This window comes from Amphibalanus amphitrite, unplaced genomic scaffold, assembly GCF_019059575.1.
Source record: "Amphibalanus amphitrite isolate SeventyFive unplaced genomic scaffold, NRLGWU_Aamphi_draft 000077F_arrow, whole genome shotgun sequence".
Lineage (NCBI taxonomy): Eukaryota > Metazoa > Arthropoda > Thecostraca > Balanomorpha > Balanidae > Amphibalanus > Amphibalanus amphitrite.
Window position 1 is genome coordinate 703658 of NW_024881573.1, and position 21044 is coordinate 724701.

General features: G+C 47.6%; 1 protein-coding gene across 1 annotated transcript in view; it reads right to left on the reverse strand.

Moving 5' to 3' along the window:
• Positions 1-571: 571 nt before the first annotated feature.
• Positions 572-21044, reverse strand: part of LOC122379422 (intraflagellar transport protein 74 homolog) — a 439917-nt gene continuing 419444 nt past the window's right edge. Inside the window, exon 16 of the mRNA XM_043361638.1 lies at positions 572-1246. Within this exon, the coding sequence (XP_043217573.1) occupies positions 1031-1246 (216 nt within the window). The 3' untranslated portion in view covers positions 572-1030. The remainder of the gene's footprint in view (positions 1247-21044) is intronic.

Here is a 21044-nt window from a genome sequence, read left to right on the forward strand (position 1 = left end):
CAAGAGCAAATGAGCGGCAGAGTGACGGACGCCTCAGATGTTGGCGCCTCAAAGGGTAATACAGCAGAGATATAGGGTGCGGCGGTAGAGTTGAAGGGTAGCGCGGCGGAGTTGTAGGGCGCCTCAGAGGGTGGCGCGGCAGAGATATAGGGTGGAGCGGGAAGGAAGTACAGTGAAGTGGCGGAGTTGTAGGGCGCCTCAGAGGGTGGCGCGGCAGAGATATAGGGTGGAGCGGGAAGGAAGTACAGTGAAGTGGCGGAGTTGTAGGGCGCCTCAAAGGGTAATACAGCAGGGATATAGGGTGCGGCGGTAGAGTTGAAGGGTAGCGCGGCGGAGTTGTAGGGCGCCTCAGAGGGTGGCGCGGCAGAGATATAGGGTGGAGCGGGAGGGAAGTACAGTGAAATGGCGGAGTTGTAGGGCGCCTCAGAGGGTGGCGCGGCAGAGATATAGGGTGGGGCGGCAGAGTTGAAGGGTGGCGCGGCGGAGTTGTAGGGCGCCTCAGAGGGTGGCGCGGCAGAGATATAGGGTGGGGCGGCAGAGTTGAAGGGTGGCGCGGCGGAGTTGTAGGGACTAGGGCGCCTCAGAGGGTGGCGCGGCAGAGATATAGGGTGGGGCGGCAGAGTTGAAGGGTGGCGCGGCGGAGTTGTAGGGCGCCTCAGAGGGTGGCGCGGCAGAGATATAGGGTGGAGCGGGAAGGAAGTACAGTGAAGTGGCGGAGTTGTAGGGCGCCTCAGAGGGTGGCGCGGCAGAGATATAGGATGGGGCGGCAGAGTTGAAGGGTGGCGCGGCGGAGTTGTAGGGCGCCTCAGAGGGTGGCGCGACAGAGATATAGGGTGGAGCGGGAAGGAAGTACAGTGAAGTGGCGGAGTTGTAGGGCGCCTCAGAGGGTGGCGCGGCAGAGATATAGGGTGGGGCGGCAGAGTTGAAGGGTGGCGCGGCGGAGTTGTAGGGCGCCTCAGAGGGTGGCGCGGCAGAGATATAGGGTGGAGCGGGAAGGAAGTACAGTGAAGTGGCGGAGTTGTAGGGCGCCTCAGAGGGTGGCGCGGCCGGCGGCCGTCTCTTCCATCAGCCGCTTGTTATGCTCGTAGACGGTATGCATCACGTGACCACGCACAGTGCCGTAGTCGACCTCTGCTCGCTGGGCAGAGACGAACTCCAGAAGCGCGAAGTTGTTCTGCTCGATGGAGGCCAGGCGTCTCTCCAGGATACCCAGCTGGATGTTGGCGTCCATGTTGTCCAGCTCTCCCTGCAGCAGACCAACCAACTAGCGTCACCATTGCTGGCCAGTTGACGTCGGTCACTCATCTCTGCCTAGGCACATGCCGAATGACTGGTGCACCCGGCTAGTTTGGCCTTTGGGCATTTGGCGTTTAATACTATACTCTGTTCCGTTTCAAGTTTGCAGCCGAAGTGCCCTGCTGAAAGCAGTGCGTAATTTCTGTATATACAGCTCTTACATTTTAAGACGCAAATTCTTGAGCGGAGGAGCGATCTGCCGAAGAAACTCCGACTGCAAGCTTGATATGGAACAGACTATAGTTCCAGTTTATTGCACATCTACCTTTACTATTTTAACAGAATCCGTCTGTTTGTTTGTTTGTCTGTCCGCACGCCGTGTAGTGGGTTCAATCTGTCACGCGTACAGGGCAGACGGTACGGCGCAGGGGGCTGAAATTTGCATACCTTATAATTGACAGAACGTGTCAGCGCCTTTTCTAGGTTTCGACTCGCTGGGGTGCACGGTTGGCACGTGGCGCGCGCTGGAAGAACGCCAATGAAATTTTGATCGGTTCGTAGATTTTCATTGAGAGCTGGGGTCGAAAAACTTTGTGGACTATATGCATGCCGATCGGCGGCGGGTGCCTCGCATTGGCGGATGGTAAAATTGATTTTGATAAATGGTGGCGAAAGAATGTGTTGATTTTCGTTCAATGGGTACAGTATGTGATACGAGTTTACAAATGCACCGCGTTTGCCGCAAGGCGTTACATTGGTCACAAGGCGTCATTTTTGCCGCAAATCGCACAGTTTTGTCAAATATGGTCCGATATGGGTGCAATTTGGTGCAAAGATGCATGCTCAATCGCCGGGTGAAAATGCGCCGCGTTTGTCGCAATGCGCCACATTTGCCATAAAACGCCATTTCCGACAACATCGATTAAGGATAATGGAATGGCACGAATAGGAGCAGGGCTAGAAGAACTTTTTAAGTCTATGTATTGGATCCAATTATTATGTGACCTGACATGACCAGTGACCCAGTGGTAGGTAGTGGTAGTGGTAGTGGTAGGGGTAGTGGTAGTTACGGAGCGAGCGAAGCGAGCGTAGTCTTTCCTTAGATTAACGGAAATTTCTGAGTATGAGCGGCCGGCCGCTTTTGCGAGGCTTATATCTCAGCAACCACTTGACCGATTTACATGCGGTAAATTTTGTAGGGTAGCTTCATTCCTTCTACCAAGTATTGGACTATTCCCGATGCATGTGGGTGACCCCTTATGCACGTGCCACGTGCAAAACGAAGAGGTGTCAGTTTTGTAATTGTTGCAATATCTCGGTAACTACTTGGCCGATTGCGCTGAAAGTTGGCATGTAGGTAGGCACCCACTAGGCACTGCATATCCATGTGCCAGAGTTGGGGTGCTGCTGCACGTGCGCACGTGCAGGGGTCGTTTCCAGATCTCGAGAACGGCTCGACCGATTGCGCTCAAATTTGGTACACAGTTAGGGACCGGTTAGTAGGGTGCCGTGCACAAGTCAGTTGGGACCCATTTTGCACGTGCGCACGTGCAGGGTGCCGCTTCCAGATCTCGAGAACGGCTGGGCCGATTGTGCCCAAATTTGGCACATCGCTAGAGACCGGTTAGTAGGGTGCCGTGCACAAGTCAGTTGGGGGTACCCCCTCGCAATTTCGCACGTGCAAGGCCCACCCTCTCGCTCGCTCCGTTAGTCGCCCCAAAAGGCGTTATACTGGTGGTAGTGGTAGTGGTAGGAGGTAGGGGTAGGGGTAGTGGTAGTGGTAGGGGTAGTAGTAGGGGTAGGGGTGGTAGTAGGGGTAGTAGTAGGGGTAGTAGTAGGGGTAGGGGTAGTTACGGAGCGAGCGAAGCGAGCGTAGTCTTTCCTTAGATTAACGGAAATTTCTGAGTATGAGCGGCCGGCCGGCCGGCCGGCCGTGGTCACGCTTTTGCGAGGCTTATATCTCAGCAACCACTTGACCGATTTACATGCGGTAATTTTTGTAGGGTAGCTTCATTCCTTCTACCAAGTATTGCACTATTCCCGATGCATGTGGGTGACCCCTTATGCACGTGCCACGTGCAAAACGAAGAGGTGTCACTTTTGCAATTGTTGCAATATCTCGGTAACTACTGGGCCGATTGCGCTGAGAGTTGGCATGTAGGTAGGCACCCACTAGGCAATGCATATCCATGTGCCAGAGTTGGGGTGCTGTTGCACGTGCGCACGTGCAGGGGTCGTTTCCAGATCTCGAGAACGGCTGGACCGATTGCGCTCAAATTTGGTACACGGTTACGGAGCAGTTAGTAGGGTGCCGTGCACAAGTCAGTTGGGACCCATTTTGCACGTGCGCACGTGCAGGGTGCCGCTTCCAGATCTCGAGAACGGCTGGGCCGATTGTGCTCAAATTTGGCACATCGCTAGAGACCGGTTAGTAGGGTGCCGTGCACAAGTCAGTTGGAGGTACCCCTCGAAATTTCGCACGTGCAAGGCTCACCCTCTCGCTCGCTCCGTTAGTCGCCCCAAAAGGCGTTATACTGGTGGTAGGGGTAGTGGTAGGGGTAGTGGTAGGGGTAGTGGTAGGGGTAGGAACATGGGTAGTAGTAGTGGTAGGGGTAGGGGTAGTGGTAGTGGTAGGTGTAGTGGTAGTGGTAGGGGTAGTGGTAGGGGTAGTGGTAGGGGTAGTTACGGAGCGAGCGAAGCGAGCGGAGTCTCATACTGAATTAAGGGAAAATCCTGAGTATGAGCGGCCGGCCGGCCGGCCGGCCGGCCGTGGGGACGCTCTTCAAAAGCTAATATCTTAGGAACGGGATATCCGATTGACAAGCGGCCTTCTTTACTGAATGTCACTTGGACGTGTGATGGCCACCATGCGTTCTTGCCAACCACCGCACGTGGCGCGTGGTAAAGTTGGACATTTTTTAAGAACCCCCAAAATTGCAACCTCAATAACGGCACAACGGTTGGGCCGATTGAATTGAAACTCGGTACACAGTTGGGTCTCCATCAGATAATTCATCTGCATGTGTTAAGGTTGGGGTGCTACAGCACGTGCGCACGTGCAGGGGGCGCTCCCAGATCTCGAGAACGGCTGGGCCGATTGCGCTCAAATTTGGTACACGGTTGGGGACCAGTTAGTAGGGTGCCGTGCAAAAGTCAGTTTGGACCCCGCTTGCACGTGCGCACGTGCAGTGTGCCGGTTCCAGATCTCGAGAACGGCTAGGCCGATTGCGCTGAAATTTGGCACATCGCTAAAGACCGGTTAGTAGGGTGCAGTGCACAAGTTAGTTGGAGGTACCCCCTCGCAATTTCGCACGTGCAAGGCCCATCCTCTCGCTCGCTCCGTTGGTCGCCCCAAAAGGCGTTTTACTGGTGGTAGTGGTAGGGGTAGTGGTAGGGGTAGGGGTGGTGGTAGGGGTAGGGGTAGTGGTGGAGGCAAAAGCAGAACAGTGGCCCGGGATGATCCGAGCGGACGAGAGGTGACCTATGTGACCTGGCCTAACCCAAAGTGACCGGGGCTGACCCCTTTGACCCGTCTTGACCCCGTTTCACCCAAATTTCATCCAAGAGCGCCCTCAGAACAGTTCTTTTTTAAATTATCTTCACATTTCCGTCCATATCTATGCTTCTAGACGACACATCGATTTGAATCGAACACCATTCGAAAGCAAATTGGCTGGTGCCGCAATTTTTTTCCTACCACGCAGCAAAGCAAGTGGCGCAGCCGCTTGTCTAAATAACTAATCGAACAGGATCCATCTGTCTGTCTGTGTGTCTGTCTGTCTGTCTGTCTGTCTGTCTGTCTGTTTGTCCGCCACGCCGTGTAGTGGGTTCAATCTGTCACGCCTACAGGGCAGACGGTACGGCGTAGGGGGTTGAAATTTGCACACATTATAGGTGACGTCACGGGTCAGCGCCTTTTCTAGGTTTCCACTCGCTGGGGTGCACAGTTCGCGCGTGTGGGGCGCGCTGGAAGAACGCCAATGAAATTTTGATTGGTTCTCAGATCTTCATTGCGAGTCGGGATCGATGACCTTTGCTATTAAATGCATGCCGATCGGCGGCGGGTGCCTCGCATTGGCGGATGGGCAAGTTATTTGTTTTGATAAATGGTGGCGAAAGAATGTGTTGATTTCGTTCAATGGGAACAGTTTGTGATACGAGTTTACAAATGCACCGCGTTTGCCGCAATGCGTCACATTGTTCACTGGGCGTCATTTTTGTCGCAAATCGCACAGTTATGTCAAATATGGTCCGATATGGGTGCAATTTGGTGCAAAGATGCATGCTCAATCACCGGGTGAAAATGCGCCGCGTTCGCTGCAATGCGCCATATTTGTCACAATGCGCCATTTCCCGACAAAATCGATTAAGCGTAATGGAATGGCACGAATAGGAGCAGGGCTAGAAGAACATCTAAAGTCTGATTAAAAAAAAAAATATTTATTGGATCCAATTATTCTTCGACCTGACATGACCCAGTGGTAGGTAATGGTAGTGGTAGGGGTAGTACAGTAGGGGTAGTAGTAGGGGTAGTGGTAGGGATAGTGGTAGGAGTAGGAGTATGGGTAGTAGTAGTGGTAGGGGTAGTGGTAGGGGTAGGGGTAGTGGTGGAGGCAAAAGTAGAACAGCGGCCCGGGGTGATCCCATCGGACGAGAGGTGGCCTATGTGACCTGGCCTGGCCCAAAGTGACCGGGGCTGACCCCTTTGACCCGTCTTGATCCCGTATCACCCAAATTTCATCCAACATAGCCTCAGAACAGTTTTTTTAATTCTCTTCACATTTCCGTCCATATCTATGCTTCTAGACGACATATCGATTTGAATCTAACACCATTCGAAAGCAAATTGGCTGGTGCCGCAATTTTTTTTCCTATGCCACGTAGCAAAGCAAGTGGCGCAGCCGCTTGCCTATATTACTATTCGTGGTAACGTAGTTTCTGTCGGTTACCGAGGTCGCGACTTGGTGCTACGTAGCGCGGGTTGCAGGTCAGACCGTCGCACCTGGCGCGCTGAACTTTGCGCAATTTATAGAACAAGGATGGGCAACGTGCCTTTGAGGGGTCGATCGGATCAATAGTGAGCGCGTGGCGCGTGCCCAAAAAGTGCAAATTCGTGTCATAGACCTTACATGTATAAATCGGCTTGCAAAATCGGGCAAAAATGGCTAAATTTGCCCGACACGGGTTCGGTGTCCGTGCAATATCTCAGTAGCCGTTCTCCCGATCGTCACGGGGAAAACAGCATCGTGTAGATAATCGAACGGGCTATGGAAAGGTGTGCGGTGCAGTGGATGGCACATGCCACGTGCGCATGTGAGGGCATTTTTATTTCAAAAAGTGCCGTTTTAAGTGGATTTTGGATTTTATTTTATTTTCGCGTGACCGTCAGACTGAGAGAGTTAAAACAATGCGTATTGGCAAGGGAAAAGTACCGCTTCTCATGGAAAAATTGTGAAAAGCTAATTGATCAAAAACAAGGTGGAACAAATCGCTGGAGAAAATGGTATTTGTCCATAATGTGCCACTACATAATAACACGGGATTGGCTGCTTAACCTGATGCGTTTGACAAATGAAAATGCTATAATTAGAAAGAACATTCAATTCCCTCCAAGCTCCAATCATCACGTTTGCATGACAAGCAACAGTATTCTTAAAAATATAAATGTTTCAAACCTCTGCATAACCATTTTTTGCGGAATTTATCTACGGCTTTCATTCTTCATAAAGATAAAACTATAAATATGTGAAAATGATCAATAACATGGCAGAAATGTAAAACTTTTATTGTAAAATAGGCCAAATATGAGAATGAGCTTTCGCTTTACAGCATCATCAGTCTGTCCATTAATGACAGAGTCATATTACAACTCTACAACATCCATTCTCGTCGATACAACCCTGCCAACAAATCCTAAGGATGGACTACAAAATGATCCGATCAACGTGACAATGGCGACTAAGACACCCAGTCAGCCCCGGTTCGTGAACTTATCTCATCGAACAGTGAGCCAACAACTGGCTAGTATTTTGGAAAAAGGACCTAAATACGCCCTTTCACAGAAGACTACCCCCACTCTCATGAACCAAGTAGAAACGGGTCTCGAGCGAGCATTCTATAGCCTTAAGTGGAAGAACTTCTGGAAAAAGAAGAAGGAAATGATTGAGCCAGGCGCACAAGCCAAAACTGAGAACCAGGACTATAACATAGACGGCATGGACACACCAAGTCAACCACCACCTCATGGAGTATCAAAAGGCTTACCTAGACCCAATTTCGGTGACAGTGGGGCCAGGCAGCCCCCTGTCATAGAACAGACTGAAGAAAGGGTTCTCGAAACCGTCAAGTCAAAAATCCTCAACGTCTACAGGGGATCAAAAAGAAGAGAGAAACACGAGCCTGCGAACTACACCAAAGAACAGAAAAAAGAACTTAACCTTCTCAAGAACGACAACACCACGATAGTCAAACGATCCGACAAATGTAAAGGCCTCGTCATCATGGACCGAGCTGAATACGTCTCTAAAGCGGAGTCTATCGTCAGCGAATATGCACCAATAGACAAAAACCCGACTACCAAGCTCGAGGAGCAGACAAAAGGCTTGATAAAAAAGACGCTGGAGAACAAGATCCCGGATGACATCGTAAAAAAGATTCTACCGCAGCACTCTAGGACTGCTGAGTTTTATGGTCTTCCGAAAACTCATAAGCCAGGTAACCCTCTGCGTCCGATCGTATCTGCCTGCGGTGATCCACTAGACAAACTCTCTTGGTTTTTACAATGCATCTTGACACAAATTCTTTCATTTATTCCAGCGCATTCAAACAACACCCAATGTTACCTCGCACGCCTCAAAGATACCTTCCCAAACGGCCTTCCACCTGGCAGTATTCTTTTCAGCTTTGATGTCAGCAACCTATACGGAAGCATCCCCATCCAACAAGGCATAGATGCTGTTATAAGCCTTATAGAATCAAACTTAGACAAGATTAACACTTTCAATTTGACGTTGAGTGATATCCGTTCCCTTCTCAGCCACGTCCTCACAAACAACTACGTGAGGTTCAACTCAAAACTTTTCAAACAGACCACCGGCATCGCTATGGGCAATAGGATAGCCCCACCAGTAGCTATAGCGTTCATGCATGTTTTTGAAAGCACATTTCTATCTTCTATGACACAAGTCCCCGCATTTTATGTGCGCTACATTGACGACATATTAGGAGTCTGGACTTATGGTATCGACCGCCTCAACCATTTCTTCAACCTGATGAACACCCACAACTCGGCTATTCGTCTCACAATGGATCACACAGGACTGACAGGTACACTATCGTTCCTAGACACTATGATCACCGTACACCCTTCAGGTACCTACACCACAGAACTGTATTTCAAACCGATGGCTGCACCGATCATCTTACACTACACCTCTGCTCATCCCATGTCGACAAAGAAAGCGGTACTCAACGCAGAAATTCAAAGGGCTATTCGAGTCTCTTCAGACAAACCCGCTACAGAACGGAGTATCGAGATCATTTCACAATTGTTCAGCAAAAATGGATATCCTATGAGCCTTATCAAACATTCAATTAGGAAACAAAAGTACAGCAAAGGAACCAAGAAAACACGTACTTTGGCCAATGAAAACCAGATCTACATGCGTTTACCTTACATCAATGAGACGATCGTACGCCGAGTAAACGGCGTTATCCGCGGCTCCAAAATTCCTGTCAAGCCCATTTGGATTAATGACAACTCGATTCAAACAAAACTGATCTCCTCGGCCCTTACCAGACCACCCTGCCCATCCGGCAACAAAAAGTGCCATACCTACTTGTGAAAATGGACTACCGGGGAAGTGCACCACAAAAAGCGTAGTGTACAGGATAGTCTGTAAGCTGTGCGAAACTACCCAACACGACGAAACCTATATAGGAGAATGCACCAGACCAGTCCGGTACAGGGACCCGCAGTTGCTTCTGTACACACTAGTATTTCAGCGTATTCTTTGCCTGTGACACCGTTGGAGGCGAATTGGGAAATGATTGTGTGCTTATTAAAACCACCATCTGAAGGGCTTTAAACTGATGTGCTGCTCTCCTAATCCGGTGAACTTTTTATGGCTATATCAGCAAAACATTGTTTTCAGCGCTTTTTCCTGCCCCATTCCTTCTGAAACCTGGAACCGCTTATTCCATTTACTCCTGCCATCTGACGATGGTCGTGCTGACTACTAGTTCCGGCGCTAGTTACTGCTCCAGTTTTGCACCCGGCACAAACCCAGGCGGCACCGGGCCGTGGCTCGACCATGGGGAGGGTCGGACCGAGCCGACTGCCTGGGGCGCGGTTAGATCGGACGCCCTGCTGGGGAAGGGGACGGGAGTGAGGGGGAGTGGAGGAGGTGGTCACGTGGTCCGTCCAAGCTCGCAGACGACCTGTCCTGCGCCCAGCCATGTTCCGTGATCCAAAATGGCACGAGAGCTGTGGAATGCCTGGAGGAGACGCTGCGAAAGCGAACTTCAGCATGGCACTAATTTACCATATTCTGCGGAGATAAATTAATATTATCTTAATGCAGAAAAAAATTGTATGCCCAAGCTGTATAAGCTGTATCTGTTTAAAAGTTGTAAATATAATTATTGTTAGCCTTTAGGGATTTAGTATAGGTTTCGTATACACAGTGAATTGTGTTACAATAAGCCGTTTCGCTGTTATGGTTACTAACTGAAGAGTTATCCTTTTTTCTCACAGGGAATGACAATACAATAACAATACGAATAAAACCAGACGTTTCGTACAAAAAAGTGCCTCCCAAAGTGCCTCATATGGACTGGTCTCAGTTCATATAGAAATTGTTCCACATTCATCAACACAGATAAAATGAATATTAGCCCTCACCACACATATAAGTAGAGGCAAGTAGACCGCGCCCCCTGTTTTTCACCAATAAATCGCGGCAAAGCGAATGATTGTGACGATTCTTTGGTGCCCTGGAGTTAATCAAATTTACAACTTCCCGGAAAATTAAATAGCCCTTATCATTTTTGCATCTTGTCTGAGAATTTTAAATCCCCGAACCAAATTACCTTTAACCTGTGATTATTTTTCTCAAGATCGTGTCAGGCCAGAATAGCAATTGAAAGTCAGCGCACATCTTCTGTGCGTTTCCATAGTCGTTTCTTGATTAGCAACGTGACAACATGTGAAATATACCATCTAATGTTTGTCTCATTGGTTGTTGTGGGTGCCAAGGTCACGTGAAACTCAGGTTAAGGTCATTTACTTGAAATGATCTCGATTAACTTCCTTAAATTTACACCTTTTTACTGTGGTTTTTAGGAAGTGTTGGTTTGAAATTTAGCACCCATTTTAGCATTTGAAAACTAGGCATACTTAGGTATCAGTTATAGTGCCTATGCAATATGTTGCAAGGCTGTAAGTGCTGGTTAACATTCTATGGATAGCCGGCAGAACGACTAATGGGTGATCTGGCGTGACCCGTCCTACCCCAAATGCTTTGATACATCATCTTTGATCAAAGCAAGTGCAAATTCGGAGTCAGAAGCAAGCCAAGTCCCAGCAAACTTCACTTGTAGGAATTCTAGCAGGACCCAATTTTCCGTGCTTTTGGGTTATTAAAACCTGATCTGGGAGGTCAACCAGTGACCTAGGATCTCAGCATTGGCCAGGACATAAAAATAACTGGCTTTTTCTCGTCAGCGATGACCAGGACTCTCAAATCATCGGATTTCTCTCGTCACGAGCAGCTCGTTCTTTTTTAATTTTCAGCGAAGCTCTGGCTCTTTTTATCAAGGGCCGAATGGCTGAGGGCTTCTACGCCCCTCCGCTACATGTAAGACGCTGAAAAGAAATGCCTAAATAGGTGAGGGTTAAATATCGATTGGTTTTTAAGTGCCCAAGCCCGAAGCACTTTAATTTACTTCGATAGCAGTTTTTAAGACCAACGAGCTCGAATACTATGTATAACTTCTTGAACAATGTAAGCACCACATAAAATGAATCGTGAGAGAAGCGGCTCAAGATTAAGGAGCTATGAGACACTTAATAAAAAACGGGATAGATTAGAAACTGCACCTAACTTGCACTGGTTTTTAAACCTTTTCATTGCAGACTGGTAGATTAAATTTTAGGATTGATTTCAGCTGATGCTCAAATGGAGCTATTCATTCGTTCATTCATGCGACCATCCAATTCCATTAAAAAAGAAGCCAGTGACAAAATTGTTCATTTTAGATAAGTGTGAAATCAGAGCTGGGCAAGTGCGTTCCTTTAGTGCGTTCCTGCGTTCTTCCGTACGTACGCACCGCCCTTTTTAGGAACGCAAGAACGCAGGAACGCAAAGTTTTTCAAAGGAACGCAAGTAAGAGGAACGCACCACCCGAAATTTTGAAGCGTTCCTGAGTTCTTGCGGAACCACCCGAAAAATAATATTGCTGCCAATGACCTCTGTGTCAAATGTTTGAATCTCGAGTACGTGTGTTTGCCGGTAGAGGCGCCACTTGTCGGTCGAATCGAGGAAGGCTTGTTTAGATTTAGTGGTGATGTTCACTATTCGATTCGGTTTCAGGCATCAAATGTGTAAAGGAAATAATGTAACTTTTACTTAGATACATCTTTCAACTTAACTATTGTTTTTAAGCAGGTCGTATTTTTGTTGAAAACCCTACGGATGATATTGGTAAAACGTATTTCAGATATTCGATTCGGAAAAGAGATGTCGAGTTGCTTTTCGGCCCCGCGTCGCCATTCTGGGTATTCTGTGATCGATTCGCCCCGTGTTTGGTTGGGCCCGCGCCGCGTGGTTCGGCGGTATTTCTTTGTCCACGACTTCGGTTGTGAAGAACACGCCTGTAGTGTTGGACTGGCGCGATTTGCCTATACTTTGTCCGCTACAGTGTTGCGTTGCACTGATTTTGGTATGATTTGCTGCTTGGTAGAGCCAGAATACAATACGGGTTAACAGTTTGGGACGCAGGAACGCAGGAACGCTAACGCACCGAGCGAAAAAAAATTGAGGAACGCTATTCCAGGAACGCACTAACCGCGGCCGGAGGAACACAGGAACGCTAACGCACTACCGAAAATCGAGGAACGCGCCCAGCTCTGTGTGAAATACAAACTCAATAAAAGTTTAATGATACGACAAATTTGACAGATCTTTATAATGAACAGACGAATAACTTTAACAAATCAAGGCTGAGAGCCCCAAATAGGGGAGAGTGAGGTAAGATGAGCCAAGGGGCAAGTTTAGCCACCCCATGTTTCTCAGCTCCTATGGCGCTAATTGACTTGAGCTTCCATGTGCCGTTCGTTTACGATGCTGCAGTCTTTCACGTTGAGACGGCAACGTTCTCACGCTCAGCACCCGGTAACATTTGGTATCGCCCCTGATAACTAAGACATGTTTTGCCTTTAAAATGAGATGGTTGTTATCTGCGGTGCATGATTATTTTCCTTAGCGGGTGTCATTAATCGAAAATGGCCACGGGTGGGGCAAGATGAGCCATTTTCACCTAGGGGAAGATGAGCCGGATAAGCCATTGTTGTCTCCGCTGGCGAAAACCAAACTGAGCTGCGCTTGTTTCTGCTGAATAAAAATGGTAGGATATTGTTTTTCTTTGTTGATTACACAAGTTGTAAGTGATTTGCAGATTATCTGAAGGATAAAATGATTTCTTCCGTGATAGAAAACTTGACGAGTTATTGGAAGGCTTAAAAGTCACTTTTTGATGCAGGAAAAAAACTTTGCCATAAGTATGTATGCCATGGAGTAAATAAAAGAGCCCACTCTTCGCCGCGCCCGGGAAAAGAAGACGTTCGCTTTTTCTATCCATGCTCAACTTTCCCCACGACGTGTCTCAACTTACTCCGCCCATGGGGTAAGATGAGCAACGTGCAAGATGATTTTTGACGTAGCCTTTCAGTACAAAAATAAGCGGTATGAAACATTTCTGGCCACCATTACATGCGCAATGACCACTCTGTCCGTCCAACCCGTAAACGCAGAAAAATGATCAGTAAGTTAGCCTGTAGCTTACGAAAAACAAAAAGCGGCTCAACTTACCTCATTCTTCCCTACGTTACACAATTGAGGGCATTTTTTAGGCCATCACAGTATTTGTCAACAATTGTTGTTTGGGGGACTGGGGAGGGTGGTTACTGGCTCATAAACTGTCCCCCCCCCCCAAAAAAAAAGAAGAAAACGAAACCGATCATCCGCGAAAAGAACTATTGAGCTCGAACCAAGGTGACGAATCGAATTATAGGTATGCAGGATGACTAACGATGACACTTTTTGACTTCTTGTGTCAAATAAATTCCATCATCTGGATAGCACGTCAATATTCTATTTGACATTTTACAACAAACGTATACTATTTGGCGCGACTAGCCTCATAAATGTCCTGAAATTAAAACAGTTTCTTCGCAATTAACTTGGACCACGTCATCCCAGCTTATGCACGACAAAAATAAAATAATGCTTCAGGATCACTGGCCTGAATTCCAATGCTTAAAGTTTACTCAAAACCGGTGTGGCACTCTTCGCTACATCTCGTGACGGCCACCATTGTGTTGCATTTTTTCGGTAAGCTATAAGTTAATAAGGAATTGATTGGTGAGTGGGTTGAAAATAGCCCTCATCCTCCACCCTCCCCCTCCTTTTTCTGGAAACATAAGTAACCGAAAGATCTGGCGATGGTTTATCCACCTCCTCTGCCGCCGCGCTGCGAGGCCTCGATTCGTTCGGTATGTGGCTTCCTGAGCGGTCCTCCCCGGAGGCAAGGTGAAAGGTCATGGCCTGTATCAGAAATTTATACGTTGCTGAATATGTTTTATAGTTCTTCCAAGGCCTTGGACACCGTTTTATTATATCGGATAAGCATTGCACTTTCTTGTCAATCAATACATTTAAAGAAAACTTGATCATAATCTTATACTGCGGCAATTGTAGTTCTGCTTACGGTTGCCTCTTTATGATACGGGCCACGACTACCTCCACTGCGCTGGGGCTCTGGCGTTCTACCCCTCCCCGCTACGGACCGGCCCTCGGGCTAGGTGTGTTAGTACTGAGCGCAAACCTGTAGTAGTCACGTGACTTTCATTCACGTAGCGGGAACGGAAGCTATGGGCGATACCAAGGACGGGCTCTGGGGAGGCAACCGGCGCGGAAAAATAGCACGATTGTAGTTTTGGAAGAATATCTGGTGCGGTAAGAGGAATTATACAAAACATAAGTGCTAGGAGCAAACATGTGTTATTCCTCCGTACTTTGCGCTACATTTTCTTTCTCGAATGGCCAGCACTTAGCAAATAATAGCGCAGTTCTAAATTGGTAATATATGTGTACAGTAGCAACTGCGGGTCCCTGTACCGATTTAACGAGCACCTGAGCGATGCACGTTTGCGAAAACTAGACACACCATTAGGGGAACACACGCTACATGCTCACTCTCAGCTTCCAAACGAGGATCTCAACAATGCGTTTAGAATTGAGATACTGGATAGAGGTAAGGACTGTGCTGACATCAAAATCAAAGAATCACTTCACATACGCAATCTTAAACCTAGTTTGAACACCATGCAAAGCTCTTGGCCACTGACTAGATAGTTCATTTCATTCGCCACGCCACGCACAACACACAAACATCAGGACCACACTCTTCATCACCCTCTACCCTTACAAGTTACAACCCTCTCCTTTACACACACCCCCTCACACACACACACACTTAACACACTCAAAGGTACTCAATTGTAATGCTAAGTACATTCTTTCGGACGCATGAGGGTACCTAGGCGGGAGTCTCGTATTTGTTGCTGGATAGCCCTGTGATAGCCTTGTCGGCCCAGTACTCTTCTACCTATCAGATATCTAGATGTGAACGATATCTTTCGTGCCTCTCGATTCTTTAACCTATTTGTTTGCCTTTGTACACTTCTACATATGTGCTATAAGATTTATGTTCGAAATTGTTCGTGTCAAGAATGTATGTATCTGCATTGCGATATTCCCACCTAACTTTGAGCGCGTGATAGACTTTGTGTGTAGCTAGAATTTTTAAATGTCATAAAACAATGAATCTGATGATGCTGTAAAGCGAAAGCTCATTCTCATATTTGGCCTATTTTACAATAAAAGTTTTACATTTCTGCCATGTTATTGATCATTTTCACATATTTATATCTATTCATCATGGCAAAAAGCACCATCTCACATATTAAAAGATAAAACTACGCGCCTAAGTTATAAAACACATTTGACAGGTTCACTGAACTCTAATGACAGATTCTGAAGTAGAAAGGATGCTTATCAGACACGGGCACCTCGATGCGATGGATTTTTTTCCAAACCAAAACGTTTGGTGAAGCGAGCGCTGTCCAGTGCAGGAGTGCCCTCGGTCCTTGAGCCACAGGGTCTGGACAGAGGGGATGGGAAGAGGCCTGATCGGCTCACCCTGTTCCCTTACCAGCGCGGAAAAAGCCTCACATGGGACGCAACCTGTGTGGATACGTTCGCCGAAAGTGCAGTGGTCAATGCTGCTCTTCAACCAGGTTCACCTGCCGTTGCAGCAGAAAGCCGCAAACGGGACAAATACATGGTCATCGCTGAGAAGCACATCTTTGTCCCTTTGGCAGTGGAGACTACCGGCATCCTGCACGGTTCGTCGGAAGGTCATCTCAGGCTCAAAATAAACGGTATATACCATTCGAAACCTGACGGTGAGCTGAATCCAAAAATGTATTTTTTATCAAAATCGATCGATGGCCTTTTTTGAAAATTGCGTTTTTGTAAAAACTTTATAATTTTTAATCAACGGGCTGTCCCGGGCCTTCTTGAAAAAAATAAACATGTTTTTTCGAGTTCCAGTGAAAGCTGAACGCCAAAAGAACAATATTTAGCGAAACAATATTTCCTAACATTAATATGCGTCTCCCACAGCCGACAATAAGGCGCAATCACACAGCTCAATGTCACGATGGACCAAAGCCAGCCACACAGAAGCGTGAAATGACCCTTATCGACTCACAGCCCCGGCGCTCTCGGCCCGCCTGACCGGCCACGGGAAGAACGTTCGGCTCTCGTTCTGCTAAACAAATGTCATATTTGTCAATTTAACTGTCCACATCGCTATTAAAGTTATCCAGGATACTTGTGAAGAAAATTCATTGTTCTGCTTGATTTACAACATGCTTTAATTTACATTTTTCTTATACATGTTTTGTTCCATCCAGCTGCGCTCAGTGCCCGCGCCGGGGAAGTGAGCGGGGTTTCACTGTCAGAGGCTGTACTGGTGACAGCTGCTCGGCCGTGCGACCGGTCAAAGGTTACCCTGCCCCACCGGGCGCTACCCCCACTCCACCCGAGCTGAGGCCGGTGCAACCTCTGACATTTCAGCGCGGCCAATTTTCCTTATATGGGCATGATACCAAGCTCAATTGAGCAAAGTGGACATGAACAAATGTAAATTAATGCATGATGTGAAGATGACTGAGCAATGAATTTTCTTCACAGGTATCCTGAATAATTTTAATAGCGATGTGGACAGTTAAACCGACAAATGTGACATTTGTTTAGTAGAACGAGAGCCGAACGTTCTTTCCGTGGCCGGTCAGGCGGGCCGAGAGCGCCGGGTCTGCGAGTCGATAAGGGTCATTTCACGCTTCTGTGTGGCTGACTTTTGTCCATCGTGACACTGAGCTGTGTAATTGCGCCTTATTGTCGGCTGTGGGAGACGCATATTAATGTTTGGAAATATTGCTCCGCTAGATATTGTTGTTTTGGCATTCAGGTTTCACTGGAACTCAAAAATACATGTTTATATTTTCAAGAATGTCTGGGACAGCCCGTTGAATAAAAAATTATTAAGTTTTTACAAAAACGCAATTTTCAAAAAAGGCCATCGATCGATTTTGATAAAAATAACATTTTCGGATTAAGCGCATCGTCAGCTTTCGAATGGTACATACCGTTTCTTTTGAGCCTGTGATGACCTTCCGACGAACCGTGCCTGGGCCCAGCAGCCCCCGCCTTCCTTTCAGAGCTCGGAAAGAGGATCACCGAGGCAACAGGTGATCGCCGTGAAGTCACCTGGCTGCGTCAACGGGTGTCTCTAGCCATCATCCGGGGAAACGCCGCCGCCGTTCTAGCCACCGCCTCCTCGGTGCAAGAGAGGCACGTCTCAATGAGGCCTAGAATGTCGTCAGGTCAGCCTCGTAACCCCGGAGAAAGAAACAGGCGGCAGCAGCCACATGAAGAAGAAAAGCAAAGGCCAGTTGATCAGCATCTTGTTCCGGTCGTCCAAACAAATGACTCGAATGAGACCGACAAGGACCCTCACGAGTCGCCGTCGCCGCGCCAGCTCAGCAATGCCTCCCGACGAGGGGGCAACTCGCCGCATCTGTCTGAGGCCAAGCGTCCGCGATCGGTGGAGCGGGCACCCAACTGCCCGGACCGCGCTGACAAGGAGAACACGAAGCTGCTGCAGGTGGCTGGCGTCGGCTCACGTCGGTGCTACGGTGACTTGGCCGACGCCGGCGGCTCGCTGTTCGCTGCAAGTCCACAGATGTGGCCGACGCCGTGGCCGCGCAAGTCCAGTGAGGGCGGGAAGAGACTGCAGCTGCACTGCAGTAAGGCGCAGACGGCCAGCCGCGGCCTGCAGCTGATCCCGGCCATCCGGCCGCTCGACTCCGACGGGGACGGCAAGGACCCTCTGCATATCGGCCTACCCAACTGCGAAAACTCTTGCTATCAGAACGCCACCCTGCAGTCGCTGCTGGGCCTGCGTCCGTCCTGAGAGTGAGATGCAGTCTCCCTGATCTCGGGCCCGGGCGAGAGTGGCCAGTGCCGCACGCTGCGCGCCGTCGCCAAACTGATGGTGCTGCGCCAGAAGGCGCTCAGCAAATCAGTCGCCAACCATCTTAATGACGTGTTCGCCGACATCGACCCGGCGTTCCAAGAGAGTGAGATGCAGGACGCCAACGAGTTCTAGCTTCGCCTGCTAGACACCATGAAGGAAGAGATCGACGCGCGGCGGCCAACCGACAACCCGGTGCGAGACAACTTTCAGTACCAGACCGTCAAGAGCTATATGTGCACAAATTGCCGCGAAATCGTGCTGAAACGGCAAGAGGACATTGGCTGGTTTGTCAGCGTGCCGCGCCGCCAGGAGCCCATGCTGCAGGACGCACTGCGGCTAAGCATGCAGCCTGACCGGCGCGAGCTGCTCTGTCAGCACTGCCGCCATGACGAGTGCCGCGTCACCACCAAAATCAGCCAGCTGCCCAGGGCGCTGATACTCCAGCTCAACCGGTACGTCTTTCTTGGGGAGGACTCAAAGAAAATCCGCGCATATGTTGGCACTATTTGGAAATTCCGACCTCGACGAGCATCTGTGGTAGAAAACCACCACTTTGGTAGGGGAAACTACTGCCGTTTGCTACCATTTGCACTGCATGTGTCGCTATAGCTGCGATACACATATAAACCACGACATCTGTGACTGTGTGCGCTGATTCTGTTAGCGATTAGCTATAGAATCAGCATCAAACACACACACAAAAAGACAGACAGAGTTTCATCTCACAAATGTATAGTAGACGATGATGATGGCTTGGTCGATCTGTCATGGAACGCCCCAACTATCAGATGTCAGAGGAACGATATGGACGTAGCAGCTCACTTCAACGGGGAAGGGCACGATCTTTCCAACGCTAAATTTGTAGGGTTAGAAAAGGTAGGTATGGAAAGGGTGGGTCACATACCGTAGGATAAGGGAACAAAGATGGGTTGGTCTCCTTGGCACACACAAAAGGGAGGGAGAATTGTACACAGAATTGTACACAGGAGAATTGTACAAAGGTGATAATTTCCACTCGCTGATCACTACTACTAGCTAGCAATGCATGGACTGACAATTATGTTTAGGCTTCGATCGATATCCGTATTATGGGTTTGTATGACACATGATGATTTATGTTAATCGATTGTTATCAAATTTGCCCACTATAAACGACGACCGAATCGACAATTTACGACATTTGTACAAGTGTGTATGGTAGCTGTACCTATGCTATATGTCTGCTGTGTATAACAAGACACACTATGCATACCGGCCCCCGGTCAACAGACATGGTAGCCCAAATCTAGTCGGATATGAAAATTCTTCTAAATCCATAGACTAATGCTAAATTGACTATATTTGAGAGGGTTTTATGAAGATACATGACCAGATACAGATAAAAGCGAGATGCTATCTTGTAGATTAAATCGTCTACTATCTGCGACTTTTGAAGTGTTTTTTAATCTGAGGTACGGAAATCGTGTTCCCAAGAGACTGAAAGTAGCCATGCTTTACATTAGACCCAATGGCAAAAATTCGGAATCTGACGAAATTGGCCATTTTTACGTCTTATTTATGAAAATTCTAGACAGGATATATAAAAACCCGAGATGCTATCAGGTGGGAAATTTCATTGTCTATTACCGCTTTTTGAAGTGTTTTTCTATCTGAGACCGGCAAATCGTGTTCCCAAGAGACTGAAAGTAATCCTGTTCTACAGCAAGACAATGGCAGAATTCTAATATTTGATGGAAAATATCTTAGGTGATAATAACCTTACTATTAATTGCAATGCTTCATTGGAAAGCTCAACACTGGCACTACACACAGATAAAAATTTACCCCTCTACGGGTAATTTTACACTTATGGGTACCGGTATCCCGATTTCTCCGGATATTAAAACTCGGACAGAAATAATTATACACCATTTATTTTGGGTCTCTGTACACCTATGGTTCTTTTTTACACACATTGTAGCAAATGTACCTGATATATGGGTTTACAGTACCATGCAGATTCGGGTACCATTACCCAGAAGAGAGGGTACCTCTACCTAACAAACCAGAAACGGTGGTGTAGGGCTACTCTACCAGCATGTTTTTCTACTACTTGTTATTGAAAAACAGGTACCTGTAACATGCATCAACTCGTAAGGGTGTATGTATAAGTACTTAAATGTGATTTTCTGACTCCTTATTTTTTAAAGGTAGATTTACCTTTTGTGAGTAATTTTAACAGGGGGCGTGGCCTAGGTCGCGCATGCGCAGAAGGGTGTTCCTCTCCACCAATCATCGTTCCGCGTTTTGTGTTTGGCGCGCATGCTTTCAGTATGAGCCAGTTTGAACCGCCGTTGCCGGCGTGGTGGGTGTGTGAGGCTGGGAGCCGCACGGCGAGTGCTGTTCGCGTCAAGATACCTAAAAGAAACAGGTAGGTCGGGTGTTTTGAGTAAAGCCCTGGTGACGTCACGGACATTTCTTATATGGAGAATTTCGCCTTTAAGGAAAATATTCTACAAACGAAAATTTGTATTTTATAAGCAAAAAATACAGTCTTTCAATTTCAATATGAAACTTTTATAACTTAATTACAAAACTTGAAATCCTTTGAGTGTTTGTCCCAACCCCCTGCTATACCCTTGGTCACGTGACTAAAATGATAAACTTTGCGTTTTACAATGTTATGACTTAAATAGAAGTAATAAATATTAAAAGTGTACTATTTATGATGTTTTAGGCAGAAATCGTGTAAATATATCCTTAAATTATATATAATCTGTTGAAAAGAAGTCACGTGATGTTACCAGATTGTGCTCGGACAGCATCTTCTTGAACTTCGATTTCGAGTACTTTTTACCTCCATAGAGGCCTAATAACGGACGTTTTCAGTTATAAAATGAAGCGCTGAATCTAATAAGGGCAAAATGTAATCATTTGTTGCCCTT